At 39.1% G+C, this 26720-nt stretch overlaps 1 protein-coding gene across 3 annotated transcripts in view; it reads right to left on the reverse strand.

Annotated features, from left to right (window-relative positions):
- TENM1 (teneurin transmembrane protein 1) overlaps positions 1-26506 on the reverse strand; it is a 697668-nt gene extending 671162 nt beyond the window's left edge. For all 3 annotated transcript variants that reach the window (XM_075538255.1, XM_075538256.1, XM_075538254.1), the window contains exon 1: positions 26290-26506. In XM_075538255.1, the coding sequence (XP_075394370.1) occupies positions 26290-26506 (217 nt within the window). The remainder of the gene's footprint in view (positions 1-26289) is intronic.
- Positions 26507-26720: the final 214 nt, after the last annotated feature.

Raw genomic sequence — 26720 nt, forward strand, 5'->3', positions numbered from 1 at the left:
TTAAGCTTATTATAGTTCACCTTGAATGTTTTAATTTTTATTTCCAGTGGTCTCATGTGAATATCCTAGAAATGAACTTTCAATTTTAGTGTTGTTTGGATTAGGTTGAAATTAACCAAGTAATATGAAAGGCTATTTATGGTTATAGGATGAAACTGAAAACTGGTAATATATGAAAGAGACTAGTAATTTAAATTCAAGGAGAAATAATTTTTTACCTAACTTCTTGGTACAATTTGAATATTACTAGAATTCAGTAACTTCTCAACCACATCTACATGCAGATGAAGCCCACAATATGTGATCGGCATATGACTTGTAAGGTCATTGTTTTTGTTTTATTTGTTGTATCTAAATACCAGTATCTTAAAGAAATATCACCTTGTTTAATTATTTATATTTCAAATAGATGTCTGTCTTGTTTTCTAAGGTCTGCTTTTTAAATGAGGGATTATAAAAGAAAGAATCACCGACATGAATATTTCAGTTTTAGAAGTCTAGGAGGGATCAAGACAGGTCAGCCCCTAAAAGGAAATCATCACACAGAGATATTGTTGACGAGGCGAGCAAATCTCCCCTTCCATTTTACTTTTCTTCTTTGGTTCAAAGGGTCTCTCTAGAGGCACAATGGAGGGCTGCAAAATTCAAATTATTTTTAGGACTTTGATTAACTGTGCCACAAGACCCCAGGTGACTATTAATATACTAGTAAAGACAGTTAAAAGAAGACCTAAGGTCATTCAGTGAGTGAATGATGTCAATTGAAAGCATGAGCCTTGACCCAGTGATGTGATCTTTCTAGTAGATGGAATAGTACAGGCAATCCAAAAGGGGGCAAATGGGAATAAGGGGCACTCTCTGCACAAAAGGTTAGAAGACAAGGCTCCTCAGCATTAAATTCACTATTAAAATGAAAGAACTTACCAAGTGAACTTTCCATTCATCCATTCTGTCTCAATAAAGTACAGCCCTCTTATAACACAGCCCACTATAATAAGCCTACAGATATGACTATAGAGAGAAATCTGTGGCTGGATATATAAAGGCTTAATGCCGCTGAACCAAACATTTATAAACCTATCAATATGTTTCCCAACCATCAACTTTTAAAGGGATGCTATTGTATGAAAGGTGCATCTGTGAGGGAAAAGGAATTCTAAATACTTGCACAATTGAAGCCTCTAACTGGTAGATATTAATTTTTGAAAAATGTTTAAGGAAAATTCAGAATTATACATTGATTAGCTAATAAGTACTTTTCAAACTAGAAGCTCGTGGCATAGCTTACCAAGATTTTTGCAGGAGGAGACAAACATTTATAAAATTGCTGTTAATTATGTTTCCACTTCTCATGAATTGTTTACTTTTATTATTTACCTATATCTTGAATGGTATTGAGGCAAGCAATGTAAGTCCCTTTATCAACTGCCAAAAGTATAATTCCCCACAATTAATCAGTAAAAAGAGAATTAAGCTTTGCTTCTTTAGAATTACGAAAAACCTGCTACTGATAAATTGAATGCATTAAGAAATTAACATACCAGTAAATGATTGATCATTACAATTATCTGAATTTGCATTTCTAGAATTCTACTAAAAGAACTCAGAATTACTCTTCCAAGATATTTTTAGTCCAATATTTTAACTGGAAAAAGAATACTAGAACTATACTACTGGTTATTAAAATTATGAGCTCAACCATTCTTAAAAATGTTCACAACTGGACCCCAAATAACTTAATCCAATGTGCATTGTAAAATACATACCTCATACAAGGTTTACCACCTAATATTTTATTATTTTCCCTATTATATAAAAGAATAATCCATGAGCAAGTGATATAATGCTTGTAAGTCACCCAGCTAACAAGGTAGCTTGATTACAAAGCTTAATGGCCATAGACCATTTGAATAGGAATTATAGGACATTTGCAATCATCTCTATACATTCAGACCATGAAAATATTACTGAAGCATAAATAAGGTGAATAACATCACTGGAGAATTACTGTTCTTAGTAAACACTGATAGTAATCAATTTTGTTTTAAGACAAAAACATTACTGATACATATGGGGAACAAAAACTGCCCATTTTTGAAGGCTAATTATGTGCCAGAGCCCTGCTAGTGTAGTGGTTAGAAGTAGGGCTGCTAATCATCACAAGGACAAAGATGAGGCTTTCTACTCCTCTAAAGAGCAAGTCTTGCCAACCCACAGGGACAATTCTACCTATCCTTTAGGATCACTGTGAGTGGAATCAACTCATTGAGTTTGGTTTGGAATGACGTGCCAATTAATATTTCTTACATGCATAGTACGTTCCCGGTCCTGCTTGAGATACAGGGATTCTGAAGAGAACAAATTATACAAAGTCCTCTACTCTGAGAGAACTGTAGCAGTCTGATTGTATATAAAATGGTATGTAAGATGGTGACTCAGAGGGCAACAATTGATGCCTGGAGGTTCTCATTGAATCCTGCGCTTTGAGAGTGATTAGTCTTAGTGGCTTCTTTCATTTTCCATAGCATCCCAGTCTGGACAATCAATAACATAGTCACCTTAGTGGTAAAAATTATGGGGGTGGGTGGAGGCACTGAAAGTAAAAAAAAAATGAAACCCAAACTCACTGCCATCGAGTTGATTCTAACTCATGTTTTCCCTATAGGCCATAGTAGAACTGCCCTTGTGGATTTCTGAGACAGTAGCAGTGGTTCTCCACCTTCCTAATGCTATGACCCTTTCAGACAGTTCCTCATATTGTGGTGACCCCCCCAACCATAAAATTATTTTTGTTGCTACATCACTGTCATTTTGCTACTGTGATGAGTCGGACAACCCCTGTGAAAGGGTCATTCAACCCCCAAAGGTGTTGTGTCCCACACGTTGCGAAACTGCTGTTTTTTTTTTTTTTTAACAATTTATTGGGGCTGATACAATTCTTTTCACAGTTCATACATATACATACATCAATTGTATAAAGCACATCCATACATTCCCTGCCCCAATCATTCTCAAGGCATTTGCTCTCCACTTAAGCCCCTTGCATCAGGTACTCTTCCCCCCCCTCCCTCCCCATTCCCCCCTCCCTCATATGCCCTTGGTAATTTATACCTCGTTATTTTGTCATATCTTGCCCTATCCGGAGTCTCCCTTCCCCCCTTCTCTGCTGTCCCTCTCCCAGGGAAGAGGTCACATGTGGATCCTTGTAATCAGTTCCCCCTTTCCAACCCACTCACAAAGTCTTGTCGTTCTCCCATGGAGTGACTAGTGGTTTCGAACTGCAGAACTTGTGGTTAGCAGCCCCAATTGAAACCACTATGCCATCAGGGCTTGTTATCTTGAATAACATATTGGAAAACACCATACTGATAGGGGCAATTGAGTAGATATGCATCAGGTAAAACAGCAATCCATCAAGAAATAAGAAGAATATTCCAGGGAAATAGAATTACATGAAAAGACCTTGAGACAGAAATAGAGGGAATAACTAGGAGACAAAGGGTATTTATAGAGGTCTAAATACAGGCATGTACATATGTAAATATATTGATATAGGATGGTGAGGAAATAGATCTACGTGCATATATTTATAGGTTTAGTATTAAGTAAGCAGATGGACATTGGACCTCCACTCAATTACTTACTCAATGCAAGAACACATTGTTCTATTAAATTGGCACGTCATGGTGCGCACATTCCTGACATGATTGCTGAAGACAAATGTGCCATCTAGCTCAGAAGCAACAAAGCTCACATGGAAGCAGCACACCAGCCTGGTGACCACAAGGTGTTGAAGGGATCAGATATCAGGTATCAAAGAACAAAAATAATATCACTGTAAATGAGGGTGAGTGCAGAGTAGAGAGCCAAAACCCATCTGTAGGCAACTGGACACCCCTTACTGAAAGGTTACGGGGAGGAGATGAGCCATTCAGTGTGCAGGGTAGCAACGATGAAACATACAACTTTCCTCTAATTCTTAAGTGCTTCCTCCCCCCACTATCATAATCCCAATTCTACCTTACAAATCTGGCTAGACCCAAGGATGCACACTGGTACAGATAGGAACTGGAAACAAAGGGAATCCAGGACAGATGAACCCTTCAGGACCAGTGGTGAGAGTGGCTATACCAGGAGGGTGGGGTGGAAAGGGGGAACCAATTACAAGGATCCACATATAACCTCCTCCTTGGGGGACGGACAACAGAAATGTGGGTGAAGGGAGACATTGGAAAGTGTAAGATATGACAAAATAGTAATTTATGATCTATGAAGGGTTCATGAGGGAGGGGGGAGTGGGCAGGGAGGAGAAAATGAGGATCTGATACCAAGGGCTCAAGTAGAAAGCAAATGTTTTGATAATGATGAAGGCAACAAATGTACTAATGTGCTTGACATAGTGGATGTGTGTATGGATTGTGCTGAGAATTGTACGAGCCCCAATAAAATGATTTTTTTAATCTAAAAAGAAATAAAGACCTTGAGACAGAAACAGTAGTAAGAATTGAAGTCAGATATGTGAAGGGAAGTTAGACTATATTGAGTTTTTTGTCCTAAATGTGAACACATTTAATCCAATTGTGGGAAGTCTCATTAGGTTCCAGACCAAGGAGTGATATGATTTAACTCATATTTAAAAGATAATTTTGGGTAGTGTATTAAGAACCAGTTGAAGGGATGCAAAGATAGGAGTGGGAGTATAAGTTAGAAAGCTAATGGGGAAAAAATGAGTGTGAGAAATTAAGGTAGCTTTGCAGAAGCAGAAAGGTCATGCAGAGTACTCAGACAACGGATATAGTTTTTAGTTGGAGATGAAAAGGGTTGCTGGTAAGGTTGATGACGAGTGTGAAGAAAAGAGCAAAGGTCAGGGTCAGACTCCCAAGATTTTAATCAGAAAAGCTGGTAAGATGAGTTTTCATCAGAATGAGGATGAAAGAGGAACAGATCTGGAAGAAAAGACCAAGAGTTTGATTTGGAATGTTGTCTCAGTCCAGATTCTTCACTAATCTTAGACAGGGGGATTTGGGCCGGGAGCATATTTTGCAAAGTAACTCCAAAACAGGAGTAAAAGACCAATAACAGGGATAGTTTAACCGTCAGTTCAGGGATGAGTTCTTGAGTGGGTCATTCCTCCGGGAAACTGAAGCTTGAGATTGCTAGGGGTCCTCAGAGGCACTTGGTGAACACCCTGGAGATGCTCGGCTCAAAGACAGAACCAGAAAGCATTCACGAGTCAATTGCTTTCAAACTCTTACTGTCTAAGGGTGGTGCCATTTGTGGTCCTTCTCTCACACTTCCAGATTGGTACAGGTCTCACTCTGCATTCATGGGTTGCAACAGGCAATGTACAGAGGGGTGGCAGAAAAGGTAGCCAATCAGAGATACGAGATACTAGATGTTGATGTATGTTTGCAGCTGCAGCAAGGCCTGTAGGAGAAAGGTGGAGTCAGAAAACGTGAGATGGAGAGAAGAAATGTCTGATACGGATGAATTAACTTGGAGATGGTAATTAGCACACCATTGGTGATGGCGCATAGCCAGCTGGATAGAAACATCTGGAGTTACGGGGTGAGTTGCAAGCTGGAGAAATCATTTTCTTAAACAGACAACCATCACGAACATCATGAGTCAAGATAGCAACTGACCAAGGGAACAGAAGTGTCCTGAACGTAAATTAAAGTTCTGAAGGCTGCGTAGTCCGGCCCTCCAGTGTTTGAACGGTCGGTAGAGTGAGGAAGATTTTAGTGAAGGCAAGTGAAAAGGCGTGTCTAGTGGGGTAGCAGGAAATTCAGAGGGGCAGAGATCCTGAAAATCAAGTGAGGAGAAAGAGACAAGTGCTGCTGAAATGGGCGTTAAGAAATGGCTATGGAATTTAACAACACGGGGGCTTTAATTATCTTGACAAAACAACTTGCTAAGGCTGACAAGGGACACTGAGGCGTAGGCATTCAAAAAGTCATCAAGCTTTGTGTCAAATATCCTTAAGATAATGGTAGAGAATTAAAGGAAGACAATTTTGATGCAATAATTAGACACTGAAAAATGTTGGTCAATACTCAGAAGATTGATAGACCACTTTAATAAGGTAGAGAGAAGGAGGAGACAATAATCAGATGGAAAGAATTTTCATCAGAAGAAAGGCCATTAAACTGAAGGCTTTGGAATAGATTGGTCATTATTAAGTAAATTAGGCTTCCTAATGTTGATGTGGTTAAAGTGCCCAGATGCTAACCTGATGTCAGTGGTCAGAACTGGCGATCTTCTTCCACAAAGAGTATAGCCTTAGAAACCCTATAGAGAAGTTTCATTCTATTTTATAGGGTCGCCATGAGTTGCAACTGACTCCATGGCCATGGATTTAGTGAGTAAATTACCGTTGGCTAGGTTGATTCAGGTAGTTAGTGTACAGTGTTTAAAAGAGAAAAGTCATACATTTTATCATCATACTAGATATCTTGGCAAACAAAAGAATTTTGTCACATAATTATGACATATAGTTAGTCTTAAATAGTTAAGGAACTTTCAAATCACTTTAACCTGGTTTTAATCACAGTGGGTTGTTGAAAATAAAGTGAAGAGGGCTCAGGGCTTATCAATTCCTATAACCAAGAAAACACATGACTTTTCAATTAGTAGGTAAGGAAAATATAATTTAAGATCCATTTAAGCATCACCTACCATATTGCATGAATGACATGAAAGCCCACTACCTTCTGTGCCCAGTAGACATATGTTCACATCATACCGTGAACACTCATTACATGTGTGATCTTGGGAAACTTAAGATTCATAATCTTGTCTCATGAAAAAAGGAGACTATAAACACACCCGAATGTCATAAATTTATTTGACATACAAATAAATATTAGCTACTATTATTACCCTTGAAATGAGCCCTGTTGGCATAGTGATTATACATTGGGCTCTTAGCCACAAGATCAGCAGTTCAAAATCACCGACTGATCCTCGGGAGAAAGATGAAGCTTTCTACTCCCATAAAGAGTTATAGTTAATTAGTGTCAATCTACAATGACATCTCCATTCTGGAGAAATATTTTTCCCAAATGTAAGAATCTCATAATTTTGTCACCATCACAAAAGAAAAGTGGGGCAAATTATAATATATTCTCTTTTGGGAATTTTCAGTGAAACACACCTTTCATTGATGTGTTTGAATACCTACTTTAATTATCTGTGTGATTTTGAAAAGACTAAGTGACTTGGTGGAATAGAACTAAACTTGGTTTTCTCCATACTACATGGTGAGGAAACCAGAAATGATCTACTTATTATGATAGTGGATATGCAACAACAGCAAAACGCACTGAAAAAAATCTGTGTCTCAGAATAATTATCTCCAAAGGCAAACATGTTAAGCTATCTTTCTTCCTTACTGCTTCTTATAAGCATAACTGCAGTTTGAGGTCAGGGAAAAATTAGCTAGAGTGATGGAATTTATTTTCCAAATTCCACAGCGAAACAGCTTGACATGTTTGAAAGGGGGGCTATGTGGATTACAATGGTTTGGGTGTGTTTTTTTTGTAAACGCCCATTTCCTGTTTTGTTATGATCAATCTCAGCTGTTAAACTACTCCAAAGTATAAAATTATGAGAATGAATAAATTATGTATTTCCTTTTGGGAGAAAATAATTATTCCAGTTTTGGGGAACCCACAGGGCCAGTTCTCCCCGGTCCTACAGGGTTGCCATGTATCATGATCACCCCCAATGGCAGTGAGTTGGTTTTCTTTGTCTAATTACTACTAAGACTAGATAAGGATGAGGATGTATTTGCCAAAATATAGTGGTTTAGAAAGCCTCGCCCTGATTTCTTTGTTATCCAAGAAACATTTTGTGTTACAGAATTCAACTTATGGACTCACCAGAGACTGATTTTTGTTTTGTTTCTGTTGTTCAGAAGTCAACTATGAGGTTAAGCCTCTTAAGTGGATTAAGTCAATGGTGATATTGATTTGGGCTTTTTATGAGATACCAATTCTAGTTATCATAACCTTTCAAGGAAGAAAGAAAAAAATCCCTAGAAGATTAGAACCTCTCCCATTCTCTCTCAGAGTAGCCTTAATGGTAAAGTAATCCAGTGGATGCTAAGTTAGGAAGAGCAGCAGAAAAATAAATGAAAGAACAATATTTTTATTTGTTCAAACTACAACACCCTTATAGAGTACCGATGACGGAAGCAGAACAGATTCATTGGATCTGTATTTTATAACAGTATTTGAGCATTCTCAACATAACAGATTCAGAACTGTGTGAAGAAATTTGAGTAAACACAGCATGTAATTGTATTAACACAATATTAGGTAATAAAAACTTGGAAATGAGTTTATGCATAAAAATAATAGAAGGTACCGTTGGAAGGAGAAAGGAAGGGAGGGAAAGCAAGAGGCTAGAGGTCAGACAGGTGATAACTTGGGAGAAGAAGAAAATAACATCCAACCCCGGGGAGGGGCCAAAGGAGGGGAGTGGGAAAGGCACGCGAAGACCAGATAAGCTGTCTGAGATGTTGCATACCAAGACGATGATCTGAACCGTAAGCCCTCACCTAATTTATAATAAAATGTTTTTTAAAGACAAGAGAAGGTAGTGGAGAACCCAGTAGGAAAAACTCTTCTGTTGTTGAAGAGACACCATATCCTCATGAACGTTGACCGCCACCCAAACTAATTACAGGAACCACATGCTCTAACACTGAACTACCTTGCGTGGCGACCAGTAGTGTACCAAATGCTGTGATGTGTTTAGCAAGCCATATCCTAGTAAGACTTTCGATTCTAATTGGCTAATGTACGTGACTATGATACTTACAAAGGGAGGACCTGGACCACAGAAGGCTTTTGTTGATAGGGTCCGTTTCTTTTCTACATAGAGGAGTGTTTATGCTTCTAGAGGGATTTAAGGATGGGAGGCGTGGGAGGGGGAATGAGTCTGCTCCAAAGGAGAGGCAGAGGAGGACTACGTTGGAGAAAGGTTGCGCTGTGAGAAGGACTACTTGAGAGGGTTTCTAGAGAAGGTTTTTCCTTCAATTGCTTCACTTTCCAGTGCATATTTCCTCAACACATTTCTTTGAAAAAACAAACCTCCAACAACAAAACTATAGGCTATTAAATAAGTCAGCTCAAGTAGTTATTAGTTCAGAATCCTTTCATTCTGGCAGCCTCAAATATTTATATATAGAGAGAACATAAAAATAATCATCCTAAACATTTCAATCAATTTTACTAGTTATTAAATAGTGGCTGGTTTTGTCCCAATCGCTTTAATGACAGGACCAGGAGATAAGATTTACAGTACTACCTGCACAATTTTGGTTAAAATGTGATAAGCAGCAAACAGTGTCAAAAGCCAGTGAATGGGGAAAATTCTCTTGAAAACAGTATGAATGCTGCTTCTTGAAAACAGTAATAGTTCCGTTGAACCGTGGTTAGCCTTAAGGGTTTATAGGATGAAAGAAATTAGAATTGTTATGATAACAGGGAGGAAAAGATCAACACGGCACCCTGTCAACATAGGTTGCTGAGAGGTCTTCAACAGAATCAAATTTCACATGGTTTTGGGCGCTGCAAGTTTCATATTGCCCTGTGCAAAGGTCTATTCTCAGAAGGTCCTTAGCAGCCTGATGATTCCATGTGAAGTGCTTTGAACTTTGGTTTGGAACCCCTAGTAATCAAAATTGCTTAGTCAGGTTTCCTTTACAAATTCTCCGTTGTTTTCTTAAGTTTCCTTTGGACGAAGTTGCACGTGTTTTATCCAAAGAATGAGTTAACCACACAGTTGCTTTAGTTTGTGCACTAGGCAACTTTCGGGTGGTGCTGTCATTGTTCCGCGTGTTTCAGAAGAACACGGATCCTTATGCACCACCCTTCACGGTGTACGTACAAAGCAGAAGAACAGCACAGGTCAGACTTTTATAGAATGAAATGGAATTGTCAAGTCCACAGCACATAAATCCAAGAGATGAGACTTGCGAAGGTAAATTTCACTTCTCTTTATTGTTGTCCAGTACAAACACAATGGCCAATACCTTACGTACTGAGGAGCAGCCCTTAAGTAGAAGAACTCCCTTTCCACTGCTGAGTGGCAACTGGCAACAATAACACCGAGACGAGCATCCAGAATCCAAAGTCACCTCCAGGATTTCAGAATCTCTCTTAGATATGGAGGGCAATTTTCAATGGTTCTTTCATCTCTGCTTTAATAGAAACATAACCTAACTAAACAGAATGACAGCTTCTGACACAAACTCACACAACCTTAAACCAATTCCACATCCAAAATGAACTCTAAAAATGAAGGTATAAATGTTAAACTCATTAGCTTAATAATGTTTTGATTAATGAATTTAGGCTAACACGAGATTCACTGTAAAAGGGTCATAACTTTCAACTTTCATTGCAAGATCCTTGTATCTGTTGCTACGTTACTAAGTGCTATGGATTTGGTTCTAACTCATCGTGGCCACACGCACAACAGAACCAAAAAGGGAATGGTCTGAAACCATCTTCACAATCACTGCTACGTGTTACTCTGTAGTTGTGGTCACTGTGTCAGCACATCTCACTGAGGATCTTCTACTTTCTTAACTAACCCTCTACTGAGGTTGACATCTTCCACACTAGGGCCTGGTGTCATCTGTTCTGTCCAAAGTAAAGGACACAATGTTTTATTAGCTTTGTTTCTTGGGAGCGTTGTGATGTACTTCTTCCTGGACAGATTGGTTGTTCACCTCACAGTGCATGCTATATGCAATATTCTTTGCAAACACCATAATCTAAATGCATCAATTCTTCTGAGAGCTTCCTTATTCATTGTCTAACTTTCACATGCATATGGAGTGATTGAAAATAAATGGGTCTAATCAAAACAACCATAAGTTATCAACTCACACCACAATGACAACCCAATGTGAAAAAAATGCTGAAATAGGTATAGAGAGATTGGAACTCCTGTACGCTACCATTGGGCTTGTAAACATACACAAACATTGTGGAAAGTGATATGGCATTACCTAAAACAACTGATAACTCAAATCCCATACTACTTAGCAATACCTTTGCTGGCCATATACCCCCACAACTAAGGGAGACAATACAAATGGATGCGTATTGTCTCATGTTCATTGCAGCACATTTCACAACAGCAAGAGGCTGAAAATAGCCCAAGTGTGCACCAATAGAAGGATGGATAAAGACATTATGATACACACAATGGAATACTTCGCATGCTTTAAAAAACAGTGATGCAAGTATGATACCCCTCATGATATGGATGGACCTAGAAAACATTATGCTGAGTCAAACTAGCCAATCACAAAAGAATAAATATTGTATGTGACCACTACTGCAAGGATAAGCAATAAGAAAATGGCAGGTTTCTGTTTTCAAGTCATCTGATCTGCTAATCCCGTCTCCCAAGCAATGAGGTAGTGTGCCTGCCTAGTACTCATGAATCATATATCACTTCCTTATTTTTACATCTTCAAAACCACTTTGACAGGGGAGGCCTGTCAGTGAGATCAGTTTCTCTTGTTGGGGGAAGAAGGAGAAGACCAATGTATCCCTGCCCATATAGCATTGGTCTAGGGTCAACCTAAATCAATAGACACTTCTACAAGAGTTATTAGTGAACCTTACTGGAAATACAAGTCAAGGGGGCTGGGAAGGCTATTATACTTCTGTTGATGGGTAAACCAGGTAGGGAAACCTGCTATTGGGGAAAAGGCTTAACATTTAGTATATATAAGCTCCCATTGGGAGTATATGCACCATATTATGTTCCTATTTTGACTAGTTTCTATCCAACCCGTCGTGGCTCAGGACAAGTGCTATTGAAAACCAAAACTTGAACTTTTGTCCTTTTATAGTGCACAGCATACTTCATAGGCTACACTAGAAGGATCCTATTTGGAAGGTGCACTAAGCAAACTAGGCTTTACCTTCAGCACATCCATAGCATATTAAAGGAACTGAAATAGTCGGTAGGGCTTAGGACTGAAAACCCCTAGTGGGTGACGGATATCCCAAGGTTATGAATTTGGAGGTCACTGGACTTTGATTCCAATCTCTTGCTTTGTGGAGGCCCAATAAATGGCAACTCGAGACAACCATATATTTGCCAAATTTATACTCTGTGTTTTTTTTTCATGGCATGTCTTGTCCAAGAAGGAAAAGCTGTGCCTTTGTGAAAGGACATTATTGAAAGTTTTATCCTATCTCTAGCCATCATTGTTTGGGTAAATAGTATCCAGTTGCTTGAGTTTTCAATCTGTATAAAAAAATCTCCTCGTATTTTGACTTAAAATAACTGTCCTATGCAGTTATACTTTTATTCACTCAACAGTATTTTCAATTCTTTACCCTTGGCTACATTAATGATACTATCAATAAAATTAGCATATGCTCTATGGGGATGATTTATAATGGTCCCAAATAAAATAATAATGCTGCCTCTAAAAGGAAGCATGCCCACATATAAACCATAGGGACTGAAATGATTTGGAGTTCACATTTCATCACAGCCTCAGTCTAAGGTCAGGTAGTCTTGAGGACGTTGCATGCTCCATGTTTTCCCTCATGAAGAGATAGGCGAAGATACAGTGCTATAGCGAACAGTGGTGAAGGAATCAGAACGTGTCTAATAGAAAGAATACCATCTGGGGTCTTAAAGGTTCTTCTTAAAATAAGCAGCTACCTAAGTGAGGTGTCACCTAAATCCACACAGAAGAAGCACACCAGATTATGTGACCAATGAATTGTAAATAATAAAGTCTAAATACAGAGGAGAGAAGAGTATTAGAGCTTAAAATTCTAAACCCTCTGTTCTGAGGGAGACTATAGATGACAGCATACACCTAAATTCATTTGCATTCATTCATACATAGAATAAGTCTCATTGACTCCTCTCTGACTATGAACCATGGATGTAAATGGCCTTGCCATCAGACGAGGAGCATTGTACCATAGACCAATGCAGATGTAGTTAGGTTAGAATATGACATCTGGTCATTTGATTTCCCTTTCAATCCATTTATATTTATTCCACTTTTTAGTGTTTTCTACTTTCTATTCGATTGAGTTTTTTCCCCTCTGTTTCATTTTGTCATTGTGGATTTGTATTTCTGTTTGATTTGGCTTTGGTTCTGTATGTGTTGATGTATATGAAATCCAGGATATGTAAGTCTATAGAGACAGTTTCCTATGGCAGAGACGCTTGGAGCCCTGGGGGAGCTAACAGCAATGAGAACCTGAAAGATGAAAATGTCCAAAAATGGATTGTGGTGATGATTGCTCAACTCTTTTAATCTGATTGAAATGTTGAGTTGTACGACATGACAATTATATGTCAATAAAGCTGTTAAAATTTTAATAAAGAAAGAAAATACAACGGCTTGAGTCAGGTGCACCTTAGTGCTCAAAGTGACATCTTTGCCTTTAATGTTTCAAACGGGCCATTTACAGTAGATTTGCCCTGTGCAATATGCTTTCTGAGTTCTTGACTGCTGCTTCAATGGGCATTGATAGTGGATCCAAGAAAAATTAAATCTGTGACAACATCACTTTTATCTCTATCATTATGCTGTTTTCTGGACCAGTCGTGAAGATTTTTGTTTTCTTTTTCCCATGCATATGAAGCAACGGAAAATGCCATAGCTTAAGTGAGGACCAAAGTAATATCCTTGTGATCATGATGATCCACACATAATCACACACACACACACACACACACACACACATCCCTCCAGGGGGGTGGACAACAGAAACTGTGGGGGAAAGGAGATAGTGGTCGGTGTAAGATTTGAAAATAATAACAATTTATACTTTATCAAGGAGTCACAAGGGTGGGGAGGGGAGGAGGGAATAAACAGGAGCTGATACCAAGGGCTCAATAGAAAGCGAACGTCTAGAAAAGCATGAGGGCAGTACAAATATGCCTGATACAACTGACGTACATATTGTTAAAAGAGCTGTTAAGAGCCCCCACTAAAATGATCTTTAATTAAAAAAATGTAATATCCTTGCTTTTCAGTAGTCTACTGAGGTCTTATGCACCCTATTTAACTAATACAATATGGATTTTGATTTCTTGATCGCTTCTTCCATGAACTACACACACACACACACACACACACACACACACAAAACAATAACACCCCATTAAAGGCTGGCACTGTGAGTTACAGTAATTGATGCTCCACAAAGCAGACTTATTATTATCTGTGGAAGAGATCTTTTGAGGGAAACCATTAAGAAAGATCTATTTTGTCATCCACTAATAGTTTCCGAGCATACCCTGGACATACAATATTTGTGGCGGGAAACAACGGGAGAGGGCATATGTACACATATATGAATTTTAGATGCGACTCCATAAAATTTCTCTTCACATTAGCACCTTCATTATTAGATTCAAGTCTGTCTCAGTACAGGAAAATGCAGTCATTAGAAACTACAAATCAGACCACAATCCTTCTACACGTTAACATCTCATTGTTCTATTAAATAAGTGGTCATTAAATATCCACAAGATGAAATGGTGGCCCATTAAAAAACATATAAGCTCTGCTTGTGTGCATATTTGTGTTTGTTTGTGTGTGTGCATCATGAAATACAAGTGTGCACTTTTGATGATCCCATTTATCAAATCCACAGATGAACTCCATTTTGTCCATTAGTGAAGGTCATTCTGGACCAGATTTATGGGGGACTTTGAGATATGTTACCATTCTTCCTGGATGCATACCGATGAGACCCTGTTTGTAAGTGTTCGTGAGACTCTGGACAGGAATCATTAACGAGACAGTCTAAAGGGGTGTCAGGAGCGAAGCTTTGTAAATGTCTCTGCTGCAATTTGAGAAATGAATCTTAACTCAAACCATACAATTCTAAGAAAGGTTTGGGTGTGTCCATATTAATTCTTTTCTTAATTTTTGCCTTTCTACTTATTTCTAACTGAGTCTTTCCATGGGTTAAAATATATCAAAGGTTAGACGATCATTTGTTCAACCTGTTACAGACTCAAGAGCACTGAGAATTAAATGCCTCGTGTGTCACAGAAACAACTGGCACCTATTCCCACTGCCTATATTTCACTTTGTACTTACAGAACCGCAGACACTGTGGCTTTTGGAATAAAGGCTTCAAATGAGAATACTGCCAGGGTTCTAGGGGATTCAAGTTTTATTTTCTATCACCTCTCGACCCTTTCAGAATCATAATGAGAAAGAATGTGCAGAAAACAAATACAACTTATTTGTATAGGGAACCAATTCCTCAGCAGAGATAACCAACAACAACAAATAAATACATAAAAAGAGAGAGTTTTCTTCCAGGAAAATTTCCTGACAGAACATGTTGGCATACCTCACAGTCATGTCTTTGCAGGTATTTAAGATGGCTTTTTACTGGTCACAGGAATATATAGTTACACTTTGAAATGCCTATTCTGAATTTTATTCAAATTTCTGTGAAAAGGAGAATCGGCGCTTAATAGGGATATATTCTCACTCAACTCTAAGAACTACAGTCCTTCTAAACGCCCCAGGGGATTCCCTGCTATCTACTGAACTACAGCCAGGTCCTCTTATTTCACATTTTAATTTGAAAAATGGCTTCCTTCTAATTTCACCAACCTCCACTACTCCTCAGCTTTAAACAGTCCCTTTGCTTCAGGCGAATTAATTGTCATGTTTGTCGTTCAACCCATGGCCTTACTCATTTCTGTGCCTTTGTGTTAAAACCATATTATAAATGAGCCCTGAAGAAGGAAAATGAAATAAAACTAACAAAAATTAAACTTTTTCTCCCCCTAAGTATTCACAATTGCAAGGTCATATAGTCCTCTGACTTTGCCCTATAGCTGAAACAACTCAAATTATGTACTCAACAAAGGACAGCTTCTTCTTTGTTTCCCCCGGGAATCAGCAACTATATGACACTGAGCCAGGGAGCCAGCCTGATCCTTGGGCAACCATGTGGATCATCAGTAGAAAATACACCATTTCACTAAGTGAAATAATTTAAGCCAAACAGCACCAGAATTGTCCCCCATCCTATATGGTACAGTTTCTTAATCTAGAATTAGGAAGAAGCATTAAAGGAAAAAGCACAGCATTAAGAAAAGCAGGTTCAGGAATAAATAGCAGAAATGAAAAGTTTGCAGTGGAAAGAGCTATTTCCAGACGGAAAACATACAGCCAGGTAGCCTGAGATGTAGTACAGCAAAGAACGTCTGAAGCGGTCCTAGCTCTTCTGGGTAATAGAATGTCCATCAACAAGAGACTGATTGTCCACAATAAAGGCACACCTTTGTAATATATGAGCAATTAGGTGCAATTAGAAACTATTTCATTAAGTTAGTTTAAATACTATATAAGGAATCATGTACTCAAATTTAGTCCCACTAAATACCATGGGTTTCTACTCATCTGGAACAAAAGCAAATGAAACCAAAGACTGAGAGCACAAACTAGTCGCTACAGAAAAGGGGGGAAAACTGTGAAACAGAAACTCAAGTTCTGAAAATATCCAGACTAACTGGGCGAGTGGAGACTGGGTGATTCCCCAAGCTTTTGCCCTGTGATACATTTTAGACTTTAAATGGAAACAAACCACCTGAAGTCAGCTTTTAGAAAAATAACAGATTGGCTGACAAACAAAAGAATAGCACCAATGAGCATATGCTTCTTCAGAAAATCATATATATATATATCTCCAAATGAACAAGAATTACTTTCATTTAAAACAAAGGTAAGAAGACAAGGAAATTAGACTTGCTGAAATGGAACAACCAGAATGGAAATAATGAGAATGTTCACACATTCTGAAGAAGGGAAAGAATAACACTGAATATTTTATGTAGAAATTGTTGAGTGGAAAACTAAACTGCTATGTGAACTTTTGCCCAAAACACACAGTGTCATTAAAAAAATAGTGCAAGAGTAGATGAATCTTACCATTTGGTAATGAATTGTTATCTAAGAAATAACAGATTGTGTGTAGCTACTCATCCATCCTTCTAGCTAAATAATAAGGAGGAAAGAGGAGCTTTTCAGAAAATAAAATCCTCATAAGGATGTCATGTGGCTCCATTGCTACATTGCACCACTATAAATAAACCTCCATCTCTCACCTATCTGAGGATCCTCCTTTCTCCAAAGCCAGATTGTGAATTTATCGACATTATATGGAACTTACAGATATCATTTCTATGTGGGGCTATGCTGTGTATTTAAGCGAATATGGCCTCACTTGTTTAAAAACAATCCCCAGACTCTCTGTGGCTTTAGCAGTGGATAGAAAACTCCCTGGTGGAAGGCGGTAATAAATCTAGGTGATATAATGCTTAAGGGGAAGGAGAAGTCCAAGGTCAGAGCTTATTGCTTAGTAACCTCCCACCCAGGGACCCTGGTAGTTTCTCCTTTTAGTGTTAAACCTTGAAGTAGCTAAAGTGCATTAACTAAGGATGGTGAAATTCTCTTAGTAGAAATTCAACCCATGGCCCGTGAATACAAGGTTTCAAGAGTTTCCTAAATCTGATAAATACATGGGGAAGACTCACTGGAAATTCACTTTCACAGAATGGGTGATTTAAAATTTTGATCAGATTTTCCACGAATGTCTTAGTGGCTACCCCAAATCTAGGAACTGAGAAACAGTGGCGGAATTTCAGAGGAATTGAATGCATTAATTTGTGTTTTGGAAATATGAAAAACTACAGAGCTCCCTTCTCAATAAAAGGCAGTTCAACCCACAAAGTACACAAATCTCCCTCCCTTAAATATGCTATATCATCAGTTTGGCATTCAAAATGCTCAAAAAAACCTCTCCTCATGTGAGAATTATATTTAAGCCCTTATTACAGTGTCAACATCATCTACCAGAACATCATCTACATGTAGTCATTAAGTGAGGGCTGTCAATGTCCTCACATCTCCTTATCAGCTCCACCTTAACACAATCCGCATGTCAGCAGCTCATCAGGCCCCTTCTTTATCCAAAATGGAAACCATTAAGACATGAACTGCAACCTGATGACACTCCCTTTCTGCACTGGTCGAAAGCCTCACACCTGAGTCCCAAAAATCCCCCATAGCACTGTATTCTAGTAATTGTATTCAATTGCATTCTCTCTTCACGATGTTATAATTTATCATTCTTTAAAAAGTATTCTAGCATCATAGTCCAAGGCACTTCTGACCCCCAGAGAAGATTTTTCCAAATGCTGATGCCTTCAATCTCCCCGTAGAAATTCACATGGAAGAGCAGTGTTGGTAAGGTGATTGGGAAAATCTACCCCTAGAAATTCTGATGGGGAAGCAACCTTCCTAAAGTGATTTGTAAAATCCCATAGATCATTTTAATGGGCAGTCAAGGTTGAGAATCTCTGTTCTGAAGGTACACAATGACCTGATAAAATATCTGCTATAAGGGCTTCCTACAGCTTTTCATTCTGTGTTGATTCTGTAGTGTTCGGCAGTATTGTTCACATCTCCCTGCGGAGATGTGTCCCTATTAACATATGTGATATCACTTCCTCCTGGTTCTCCACTGGCGATCCAAGATCAATGCACTGCTTCAAATGCAGGCATTTCAGAGGCTCACCTACTTGGCCCTCTTTATTCCCAATCGGAGACATTCTAGGGAGAATCATGGCAATGATCTAGTGACGATCTCATCCAGCCACACCGTTTCAAGAATCTTCCACTTATAGATGTCTCCAAGCAAGTGCACGTACACAGACACTCACCCAATCTCCTCATGTTTGAAGTATGAATGTATTTATTCAGAAGTAACTTCAGTGGTGCCGTGATTAAGCACTAGGGTTCTAAGCGAAAGAGCAATCACTTGAACCTATTAGCAGTTCTGCAGGAAAAAGGAGCTGGCAAGCTGCTCCCATCATGATTATAGCCTTGGAGACGCTGAGGTAGTTGTACTCGGTCCGAAATGGTCATTATGGATTTGAATCCACTCCCTGGCAGTGGGTCATTTGTTTCTTTAATTTGTTTAGATTTTAGTGTGCTTGCACAGTCGTAGGACTCAAACGCCAACTCATTGCCATCAGGTGGATTCTAACTCGCAGCACCTCTTGCATAGGTTTCTGAACCTGCACCTACGTAACAAAGTAGAAAGCTTCCTCTTTCCTACAGCCAGTGTGTCATCACTAAAACACCAGGGCTCACTCCATCCTACAACAGTTGGTTCTAAAGATACACAGCCTGGGTTCCTGTTTCAGCTCCATCATTGACTACCTTTGCTATTGATCAAATAACTTAGCATCTCTGTCCTCATTTTCCACATGTGTAAAATAAGGATAATAACGACTTGTCAACCTCATCTAAAGTCCCTTAGTCACTGCCGGGTCCTTAATATACTCAAGATACTTCTGCCATAAACATTTCCATTTTTCCTAAAGCAGAGTAGTTTCTAGATTAACACAGCATTTTACATATATCAGTATTACAACTCCAGTGATATTGCATAATGATTTCTGGTTACATCTGCCTTCACAACTGTACTATGAATTCCTGGAACACAATCCTGCTTCTGATTCATCTTTATATCCTCAGAGGCTAACCAAGAATGAGACACAGACAGTAGAAGGGATCTAGGTTTCATCTTTATCTACCAACTCAAATTGATTGTCAGTTCTTGGAAGGATGTGTTGTTAAGTGTGGGGGGAGCAGGTAGACTCAACAGAAGACAGCACCCTGATGGCTTGGGGGTATCTGACATGGAACAGGTACAAGGAATAGTAACGCAAGTGCCATGTACATTCCAGCTCAGTGTTAGATGCTATGTAAGTGCAAGCCTGCTGAATAAAATTTCAAAAACAAATGCTACCCACTGAAAGGCACAAGGAATTGGAGTTGTTGCTAAATGAGTGGGTTACTTCACTCTCATCGAAGTTCTCCCAGGACAGCCAGAATACATTTGCATGCTAGAAGTCGATGAAAACTAGTAGCAGGGCATGTGCACAGCAGAGAATTCAATTGGAGTGGTCAAATGCTCTTGACATTTTCATTTGATGTAGCTTGTTCGTTACATTACACCTGCCATCGGTGATCTTTGTCACGTAGAAATAGATGGTAAGATTAAGGGCCCTTGGAAGTTTTTTGTAGGAACTATTATCAAAACTCTCTACAAATAAGTTAATAGTATTTTAATTTACTATGAAATGTTTAGCACATTAGTGGAGAAATAATGGTGTTTTCAACTTTGGGGCTTCTGTCTGCTCAAGTAGCTAATGTTGTATAATGAAGTAGCTCATTAACCTGCGGCAAAGAGGGAGGAAATGAGAGCGACTAAGGTATATTCTGTTGAACACAGGGTCGCTATGGGTGAGAACTGAATCCGTGGCAACTAACAACAGCAAATAATAACAACTGCACATTTGTTTCAATCTGAACTCCATCTACCTAGTACTTAGCACATTGCTCAAAGTGGATGGGTGTGTGAGTGTATGGGTAGGTGGATTTATGGTTTTGTGGATGGATGGACGGATGGATACATGTATGCATGGATGGGTGGATGGATGGCAAGTAAGTATTGTCTCCTTGTAATCTTGGTAAATACAAATAGACAGTTTTACATTTTTTCCACCAGATGGCGATAAACTGAGATAGATGTCTAGGCTGTTTTTCTGAAGATGAAAATAAATACACAACTAACCTTCACTAGGAGAAGTCCCAAAGAGTGGGTCAAGAAGAGAGAAATGAAAGGTCTGTGTCAGATGTACTATCTTAGAGGTCTATGAACTTGTGGGATTTAACAGGTGTTCACCACACCTACTTTTTTATGCATGGGCGACTTTCTTTCATAATTACATTACAGTTAAATGGCTACATGCAAAACTAATCTTATCTGTAATAAAAATTACAGGGCAATTTTCATTACTAAAATTATTCTTATTGGCATGCATGCCCATATGTTCATATTTTCATCTTATACTAATTTCTTAGTTAATTAATGCCTTTCTATGCAATGAGGCTACTTGAAAATAAATAATTGCTATCCTGTCTATTGCCAGCCCAAATGCCTCTGCTATAGGATCTGCCAAAATTCTCATAAAAGAAGCCTGCCTAAGCTTCAATCATCCTGTTAGCAAAAACTGCGCATATCAGTGCCCCACTTTTCATTCAAAACCTCCTAACACACTGCCATTGGAGTACATTCTGACTCATAGCAACGCTGGAGAACAGGGTAGAACTGTCCTCCTGGATTTCCAAAACTGTAACTCTTCATATAAGTAGAAAGCCTTATCTTTCTTCCGTACAGCAGCTGTTGGTTTCGAACTACTGACCCTCAGGTTGCAGTCTAACAGGTAACCCACCATGCCACCAAGGAGAAAGATGAGACCTTCAATTTCCATAAAGTGTTACAGTGTCAGAAGCCCACAAAAAGTTCTATCCTATCATACAGGGTGGCTATAAGTCAGAATCAATTTGATGACATTGAGCTTGAATTTGGTTTTTGGTTTCACTCAAGAATTAAAAATTTAATAATAAAATCCAGTGCATATGTGCTTATGTATACATGGGTGTCTGTGTAGTATATGGGGCCACTTTCTTGGTCAATAGTGATCAATCGATCAAAATGCTTTCAGACTGGATAAAGTATTTCCTCTCATGAGTGCTTGACTAAAACATTTCCCTGGAATTGGATGAAATACTCACTTTCATAGCTATTGAACACAGACCCAGGAATATTTTGAGGGACAAAACAAATAGCACATCACTTGCCCTTTTGTGGAGATAATCAAGATAGGAGTGTTATGATCCTTCTTATAGCTCCCTGGGCACGGGACCGCAAAAGACGGGTGGCAAGGTTGTTGGAGAGGGAGCTGAAAGGAAATCAACACTTATTGGCTTCCGAAACCCTTACACACTTGTGTTGCCAATGAATCCTCCTCACAACTTCCTGATGTAAGCATGGTAGGTGTGCAGGCAGTGTCGTGGAGTGAAGTGTGATGCTTTGGAGACTCCCATCTCTCACTACCTTCTTAGTTGTGGGATGTTCAGAAAGTCACTTCTCTACAAGGCTCCGTTAACACCTCATCTCTAAAGTGGGGATGACACTTCATAAATCATACAACATTGATGCAGAGCAAATAGAAACCCTCTCGCACTATCCTGGCACAGAATAGACACTATTCAGGGATGAACTTGAGCCTGAAGTCAAGAGGCAGATGAAAGAACAAGATCAAAGTCCTGGAGTAGTTTGCTACCGTAACCCAGATAGCAAGCATTATAAAGCTATAGCATAATACTGGAAGGTGTTTTGTTGTGTTGTGTGTAGGGTGAGAACTGACTCGGTGGTACTACCGCCACCAACGATGACAATAATAACAACACTATGATAGCAGGCATTATAGCAATTTGGGAACTCTCTCATTTTCATTTTCTTCCTTCTTGACCTCAAGCTCAATGATTTAATGAGAGTTTTATTGCTTAAATATAATGTATAATCTATAATGTATAATGTATTAATATAACATATTGATACCACTCAGGGCAAAATTGAGTCTATTTTTAGAACAAACTAACATCATTTAGCTAGACTGACCCAAGATCATACCATTGGAATGTAAGAATTAAAATAACATTTTTCTCTTTCTCCACAGAAGAAATCAACAGACTGCACACCCTCATCCCTCCAAAACAAAAGATGATATTTGAACCCACACTTTACCCTCTTGTTGGACAATTAATTTATCCACAATAGGGAACATAGCTTCCCTCCTGGGTGTTTCTCATGATCAATGAGGCAATGGCAGATGAAAAAGTCCCTATTTCCAGATTTTCAGCTCCTGATGCAAACCAAGCTACAAGTTTAAATCACTTCCAAAAGGTTCTTAGCTCCTGAAGGATGACCCTACTGCCATGGCTGTGCGTTGTGGGCCCTGTTGGCCTGGTAGGACAGAGCAGAAATGCCCAAGGGGGTTCTGATCCTTTCTGCCATCGAGTAGCTGGTGTGTTCAAACTTCCAACCTTTCATTTTGTAACTGCACACTCAACCACGGCCCTCACAGGGCTCCTCTCTGGAATGACGCAATCATCTTGAGCGGTCGAACAAGAGATGCTTTCTCCTCCCTTCTAAACCTGTTCCTCCTCCAAGTTCCTTCTCTTGGTAAATGGATCATCAGCTCTCCAGTGTTTCAATGTTGACATTTTATGGTCTTTGTGATTCTACTATTGCTTTCAACCTGGACCATCGAGTCACCCACAGTAAAATCTCCTCAGTGTGTTTTCATACATCTGGAGCTGAGGCTTCCGTTACCATTCACTGCCTGAGCGGATGCAATCGGTCCATGAATTGTCTCCCTGCCTCCAAGTTACTCCAATGCCAATCAGTCTTCTAGACTGACGCTAGCGTTCTCATCGTACAATAAGAGCCGTGGAACTCTTCACCATGGAAATGTCTACCTTCAATAGTTAAAGAACAAAACATCCCAAGGGAACATGCAAGGCTTTCATACATCCAACGTGCCTTACTCTAGCCAGATTGATTTTACACCATTGCACGCTACTTCTAAACTCATGTACATACTGCTTTTGCATCTCAACAGTCTTAGAATGTCTCCTGGTAAACGCTTCCTCAAATTTTAAGACCTAGATTAAATATCACCCGACTACCAGCCCTAATTGCACCCAAACACACTATAGGTTACATTCCATATATTCCCTTGATATTTTATTTCTCTCTAAAAGCCTTTGCTACACTTTACTGCAATGACTTGTTTTAACGAGTATCTGCTCAACCACAAGCACTATCTGTCATGGTCATCTCCATCTCCAGCATCTGACTCAGGGCCTGCTTATAACAGACTTGTTGAGCAATGGTAAAGGTTGAAAGGGAGCTAGGGATGGTGTCCTCGATGTTAATGCTCTCCCCTTAGGATTCCCTCTAGTCACATGATACAGCGAGGCCATCTGAGGCTGGCTAGCTCTGGATTCCACTCAGGGAAAAACCGAGTCTATTTTTAGAACAAACTAACATCATAAGTGTATACTTATTTACACTGACAACTCAGGTCAACCACCCTCCAGCCCACACCCTCAATTCACAACTCACAACTGTAAGTTCATCTCTCTGTAAGGGCAAACTTACAGAGATGTTTCTTTATGGGAGGGACACATTATAATTGAGTTGAAAATTGCTAAAGGAAAAACATTTACCAATTTCCAGTTAGACATAAAAATATAATCATTTTAGAACAAATTTAAGTGGTATTTAGCTGAATAAATAGAGATTACAATTAATTACAAAGACAGAATTAAAAAATTTCCAATTATGTTAAGAGATAAAAATGAGTAATATAGTTAATATAAACATTTAATGTTTTAAATCTTTGGCTTAATTTAAATTATTTTTTAAATATAAAATTCATGTCATAGTGAGAATGCAGCCATTTTCATTTATATAAACTGTATTTTATATACTTTGGACTATTTAAACAATGCATGACAATTTCCTGTGTTTTTGTTGATAATGTCTTAATCCTCCCATAAAGAATTATAAGGCACATCCGATATGAAAAGTATTATAGAAAATAGCGGGTCATAAATAAAACACGATTCCCTATCTTCACCGAGTGAACCATCTAAGCCTGTGGTTCTCAACCTTCCTAATGCTGCAACCCTTTAATCCAGTTCCTCATGTAGTGGTGACCCCATAACCATAAAATTATTTTCATAACTGTCGTTTTGCTACTGTTATGAATCAGGAGACTCCTGTGAAAGGGTTGTTCGCCCCCTCCCCCAAAGGGGTCATGACCTATTGGTTGAGAATCACTGATCTAAGCTCCTATAACCGTAATAAGAAGTAGCAATGGGTACAATCTAAGTATCCTGAAGTTCATGTAGGAAGAAGTCACCCATGAAAGTAAGGGTACTGGGGGCGGGGGGGGGGGCTGGGGCAAAAGTGCATCAGGAGCTCCATGGGGAGGGCTGTCTTTTAGGCTAGACCAGGAAAACTGTCTGGATGTAGTTAAAAGGGATAGCAAGGAAAGGCATTCCAAGGAAGAGCTAATAAAATTACGCAAGGATTAAAGATGAGAGCTAGGGATACCAGTTAGAAAACTACAAACTGTCTAGAGAAGAGATAATGAGAGTTATGCTAATGAGAATGGGACAGAGGAAGTGGATTTGAGAGATTTAGAGGTTAAATCCTCTGGATAGGGCAAGCTAGGATATGGAAAGTGTCTACGGAAGGCTAGGAGACAGGACCACCATTAACATAAGTCATTGATGTAAGAATGAGGAGTAAGATAGGGCTGTTAGGGTTCTCACTTTCACTTGTGAGAAACTGGTTTGAACATTGGGTAAATATGTAGTAGGTAAAGGACCATTTAAGACGACGGGGAAATGGTGAAGGGCTGACGAGAAACAGTCCAGGGCACCCGAGTAGATGTGATTATTGAGCTCCTCTCTGGGGTGGAACAGTGGGCCTGGAACTTTCTGGGAGGGCCTGAGCTGAATTGCATTCCCAGGCTTTCTGACTCTGGAGCCGTAATCATTGAAATGTCTAACAAGCATAAGCTGAGGACTGCCCTCTGAGAATCAATAATCCATTCTTCTCTTCATCTTAGTATTGATTATTCATCTAAAGGAAGCTTTGCCAATCTCAGTATCTTGTTCTGACGGAGTTCAAAGTGACTACTATTGCTTATATAGCCATATAAAAGATATAAGAATTCATATAGTTATCTCACAGTTTTCTATTTATTAGAAAGTGTCTTTTTAACCCAAAGTTGTCTAAAGGTGCTGTTACACATTCCAGTTGTTCTCGAAAGAGGTCCAGCCCATTCGGACTCTCCCTATGACGGTGCTGCGGAGACTGTTGACGGGCTTGACGAACTTCTGTTTGGAGGTCTTCACTAATCTACTGAATGCTCTTTCAGCAGTCAAATATTTATTTGAGTGTTTAGTCCCATCTAGGCAATGGCTTGAAAAGCACTTAACTGTTGGCTTTTCATTTTACTATAAATTATTTATCCTTTGCTCTGTAAATGGCTATTTGTAGGATTAGGCAGATTTTGAATGCTCTGATAGGAGGATTGATGCATCAAAATTCATGTCTAATCCATAAAAAGCACATGTAACCTATCACCTCAGTTGTGTTGACATCCGAAACAGACTCACTAAACATATGGAAGCAGTGCAAATTATTAATCAGTTAACATCAGCACATTTGCTTTCAGAGGACATAAACTTATGCATACAAGGATTCCCCACTGAAAAATAGCACTGGTTATAAAATCCCAATGAAATCATACCTTGAGTGGATTTTTCCACTTCTGTCCTCTTTCTGCTCTGGCTATTGTAATTCATTCTCAGTTCCTGGTTGTACTCATGCAGAGTTTCTCTGGAGTTGTAGGACTGTCGTGGTTTTCTTCCATCTTCGCTCTCATCAGAAGAGCTAGTATAAGTGAGATCCATTTCATGCTTGACTTTTGACAGAGGCTGGTAGGGTTTGCAGTCGGTCTGCTCCATCTCTGATTAAGCAAACTCACTTTCATGGGAAAAAAAAGAGGAAGAGGGACTTCTTATTATAAGCAGACCTGGAAGAAAGAGGAAAAATGCAAGCCTTCTTAGAGTTGGCTTTTCACAAGAAAATACATCTGGCAGATTCACAATTGATGCTGATAATACTATCAAGAGAGTGAAGCAAAGGATTCGCTCCATAACAGGAAGCTAGCTAGAGGCA

This window comes from Tenrec ecaudatus, chromosome X (genome assembly GCF_050624435.1).
Source record: "Tenrec ecaudatus isolate mTenEca1 chromosome X, mTenEca1.hap1, whole genome shotgun sequence".
In the NCBI taxonomy this organism is placed as follows: Eukaryota; Metazoa; Chordata; class Mammalia; order Afrosoricida; family Tenrecidae; genus Tenrec; species Tenrec ecaudatus.